Source organism: Ceratina calcarata, unplaced genomic scaffold (genome assembly GCF_001652005.2).
Source record: "Ceratina calcarata isolate Rehan_Ccalc_2016 unplaced genomic scaffold, ASM165200v1 scaffold147.2, whole genome shotgun sequence".
In the NCBI taxonomy this organism is placed as follows: Eukaryota; Metazoa; Arthropoda; class Insecta; order Hymenoptera; family Apidae; genus Ceratina; species Ceratina calcarata.
In genome coordinates this window covers 844-4,819 of record NW_017135881.1, presented here as the reverse complement: position 1 = coordinate 4,819, position 3,976 = coordinate 844, and the positions used below count along the sequence as shown (strand labels likewise).

General features: G+C 40.4%; 1 protein-coding gene across 1 annotated transcript; it reads right to left on the bottom strand.

The window, feature by feature from the left end:
• Positions 1-204: 204 nt before the first annotated feature.
• On the bottom strand, positions 205-2,852 carry LOC108631287 (glutamate receptor 2). The gene is made up of 8 exons (XM_018035127.2): positions 2,487-2,852; positions 1,804-2,300; positions 1,413-1,739; positions 1,168-1,324; positions 901-1,109; positions 751-840; positions 525-682; positions 205-448 (listed from the first exon to the last, which is right to left on the bottom strand). The coding sequence occupies exons 1-8, from the start codon at positions 2,674-2,676 to the stop codon at positions 205-207; spliced, it is 1,872 nt and encodes a 623-aa protein (XP_017890616.2). The 5' UTR covers positions 2,677-2,852.
• Between the last annotated feature and the right edge of the window lie 1,124 nt (positions 2,853-3,976).

Genomic DNA, 3,976 nt, shown 5'->3' with positions numbered 1-3,976 from the left:
TCCGGTATAAAGTGAAAGTGATTTCGCATACGCCGAGACTGGAAATGTACGTGCCAAATTAACGCGGCTGTTCTAATAAAAGCCAACAAACGATCGTACATTATTGTCATCGCTTCTTTCTATGAACGTAACTCTAAAAATGTTATGAAAGACGTGAGGGAATATACGTGGGAATATTGAAGAAAAATTCGTGACATTTCAACATCATTTTTTATTTCTGTTTAAATCCACACTGAACCGTAAGGATCGTTTGTACTTGCATAAATATTTGTAGTATATTTTCTCTACTGCTAATACAAGACATCCTAAAAGCATGCCACCAACCAAAATGGATAAAATGGGTGTAATTCGATCCAAAGTAACAACAGGATAATCCTCATGGTAGTTCGTAACGAGAAAAGTAGACTTTAATTTGTTTAACACACCAACATCCTTGTATCGCTGCAAACTGGATTTAATAGAGTTATTATTAGGTAAAATGGGCCTAAAGATAATATTAATTACGATCACAAAGGAGTATTTACTTATAATTCACAAATTGTGTATACTGACTGCCCTTGTTCAAGACCATCGATAAACTATCAACTTCGCCCGCCTCAATGAAAACGGTGTCACACGGTATTCTGCCCATTGCGTCTTTTATAGCTTCAGTTACGTAGAATCCCACTTTTTCGGTACAAACCTACGACCGTCAATGAAAGTTAATTAAAAACACAATTGATTACTCACAATTCGAATTGAAATTCGAACCGTAGCAAAACCATCTTCAGCCGTTAAAGGTAAATCATGATTCTTCTTCAACAGTCTCTTCATCTTTGCAAGTATGGTATTCTCGCTCGACTGAAATCATATTTCCTGTACTGTTTGTCATTTTTTTAGCATTGATGAATATTTTCTTACAATTATCATATCATAGTCGGCACTATTTTTAAACACGATCAACTTGTACGACCCGTGCGCAGCGAACTCCTCTATAGTAGAAAATGGTAACTTGTAAGTGGATACTGTTAGAAAACTGATCAATGAAGCAGAGTAAGCGGATAGAACGATCAAAGCTGAGACGAAAATCGACAAGTAAGCCAATCTCATCGACGTTTCCCTCGGAAAGTCTGTAACGCAATAAGTTTGACATAACAATTTCTCAGTGTACTTTTATCGTAAGAGTACCTGATAAACCTTGCTGGCAATAGATTCCCCACACGTATACATAATTGTCCGCTAAAACATTAATTGCGATACGACCTTTGGTCTTCATTAAAGTCAGTGGAATCGGAGTGAACACAGCTAAACATATTATCGCCATCCAAACGTTCTCGTGAAAGATCTGAAAGCGTTATCGCGTAAGGCACCAGCAACCGGGGAGTTTCGTACTAAAAATCGAACGAGTGACATATTTTGTCGAGGAAGAGAACCTTAAAGTAGGCGGACCATTGCACCGTCGAAGTACCAGGTTTCTTAAAGTATATTCTATTGCGCGACATGAGTAAGGGCAAAGTGAAATCCACTGCCTCCATCCTATGACTGGTCATGCTGAACTCCCCGAGCCCAAGGTCCACCTTGTTTGACGCTACGTCGCCTATCACCCCTGTCCACATCCTTTCCTCCTCGCTCCAACTGCCGTACATCGACATAAAGCTCGTCACTTCGATCGTGAAGTTCATCATTTTACTCAGTTCTTCTAACACACTGCCGTAGAGCCGCGATAGAACACCGTCTTTGAACTCGACGAACAAAGATTCCTTAAATTTCAATACGTAGATCATAAGCACGAGGACGCGAGAAAAATTCTTGCGAAATGCCAACCTCGACGATCGATACGCGTATCGTTTCCCCGAACATGTTACTCCTTCTCGCGTACAATCCAAGTTTCGTCGTCAATCTCAACCTTTCTCCGGGTTTCCAGGTGGCCAAACTAAAAGTCTTGGTTTGGTTGTCGCGTAACGCGTACCATTCTTTCAAAACGGGCGCGTCATAGCAGAGCACAAGCATCTCCGTGTTCAGTTTGAGACCGAACGGATTCCCGACGGGATTCATGCAAAAGTTCCACATAGGATTTCCGTAGGATGGTAGAAATAACACCAGCCAGGCGGGGAAAGAGATATCGATCTGTCTAGACACCGTCGAAAATTCGTTCATGGTCTCGTTCGTAGTGAGAATAACGACGTACAGCGGACGCATCACGAAGTCCCTGTATTTCTTGGTCTCGCGTGACATCCTGGAGAAGCTTACGACCATCGTCAAGATGCCTTGTTGCGAGAAAGCGCGAGTCCATATGTAAGTCAGCGACGCGTAATTGAAATCTGCAAGAATAATTGTTCCGCTCTCACCTCTTTCTGGCGAGCGATCTGACCGGCGAAGAAAGTATTCCGAGTTGGAAATATAACGGTGCAGTATTGACTACGCGTTCACATGAATTAATTCAAGTAATACAGTTAATCCCACTACTTTCACACGCACAGTTTTCGAGAAGAGTGAACAAGACTCACCGGTACTGTTATCCGAATGCACAATTACGATGCAACTTGTCCCGTAATAGTTACGAACATCCTTAATAAGGAGAGTATAACTGTGAGCGTCATTTACATCCGTCACGAAACCTGGCACTGGCAAAAGCAGCAATGCGATGATAACGCAACGAATCATCTGTGCCATCTCGCATCGAATATAAACGATCATCAAATCGATTGATGATTAATGCAATAGTAGAAGCAGTATTTAATAACTTTCTGTTTCCACCGATTCATCCATTCCCATGCGAATTTTTACAATTTGCTCGATTCTCTTTCTCAGCACTTGCTCGCTCCCAATGGTGACTAGTGTAACTAAAATAAAGCATAAAGAAACTCTAACTGCGGCTGTTATGATTTATCGAGTTTACGGATCAAGGGACAGGGATCGTATCTCATTAGGTACATTAATGTCCCAACGAATGCATCAACTGCACAATTATGTGCTTTATGTGTATACGAAGATTAACATCGACAGCTGTAATACGCGTTGCAACGTCTGCATGCATTTGTATCGGGAAATCGGGAAATGATTTAGTGGACGCTTTTACGAGTGTTAACGTTAGACTGTAACATTCATTTCGTAAAAACGTGTTACATTTAACCGAGAACACGCAATATACGCAATTCGGAGGTATAAGGAGATAAAGGAAAAACGCATAAAATTAGTGCTCGGTATCTCTTTATTAAGAACATCACTATTTGAAGTTAATTAACATCGCGTGCATGTATTTCACTGTAACACAATTCTACAATAAGTATGATCAGTGCGAACACGGCACCACCTGCGAATATTATTAACGCAGACGCAACGCTAAAGATTCCGACCGGTTCAAATTTGGTCTCCTCATAATTCATAGAGATTTTCCGCGAACTCGTCAGACCCGAATGTATAATCTTCTGAAGACTACAAAGTAACGATGAATGTTTTTTAATTATATTGTTAGAGAACAGAAGGAAAGCGAGTAAAACATCTGATAAATACTAACTAGTAATTTATGATTGAAGTGTACTGGCTGCCCTTCGGAAGAGTCAGGCAGAGAGTGTCCATTTGACCGACAGTGATTGTGCTGACCTTACACGGAATTGTAAAATCTGCAATGCCCATGTGCCCCTTTTTATAGGTTGTATAAAATCCTAACTTAGCATCGTCGCAAATCTGCCAATATGAAGTGCATTAAAAAAATTTGCAAGAATCCTAATCGAAATCTTGTTAAAAAAAGTGTGTACTGTGTATAAAAACAGGCATACGAATTGAAATCCTTCTTTTACGTTAACTGGCAATGCATCAGGTGGTTTCAGTACCTTCTCGATTCTTCTTGACAATCTGTCTGATGATGACTAAAAAATTAAATTTTTTAGACACGATTCTTTTCCTATTATGTTCCGTTACAGATTAGGTCTACTCGTACAGTTTATCTGTAGTCGCACCAATAGTTGCAGTGCAATTGCACAACGCGTGAGTGAAG

Excerpts from the sequence above, each read along its gene's own strand:
- LOC108631287 (XM_018035127.2), bottom strand. The coding sequence starts at position 2,676 with ATGATCGTTTATATTCGATGCGAGATGGCACAGATGATTCGTTGCGTT. Across the intron at positions 1,325-1,412 it reads AATGGTCCGCCTACTTTAAG|ATCTTTCACGAGAACGTTTG; the intron begins GTTCTCTTCCTC and ends TAACGCTTTCAG. Across the intron at positions 683-750 it reads CTGAAGATGGTTTTGCTACG|GTTTGTACCGAAAAAGTGGG; the intron begins GTTCGAATTTCA and ends TGACGGTCGTAG.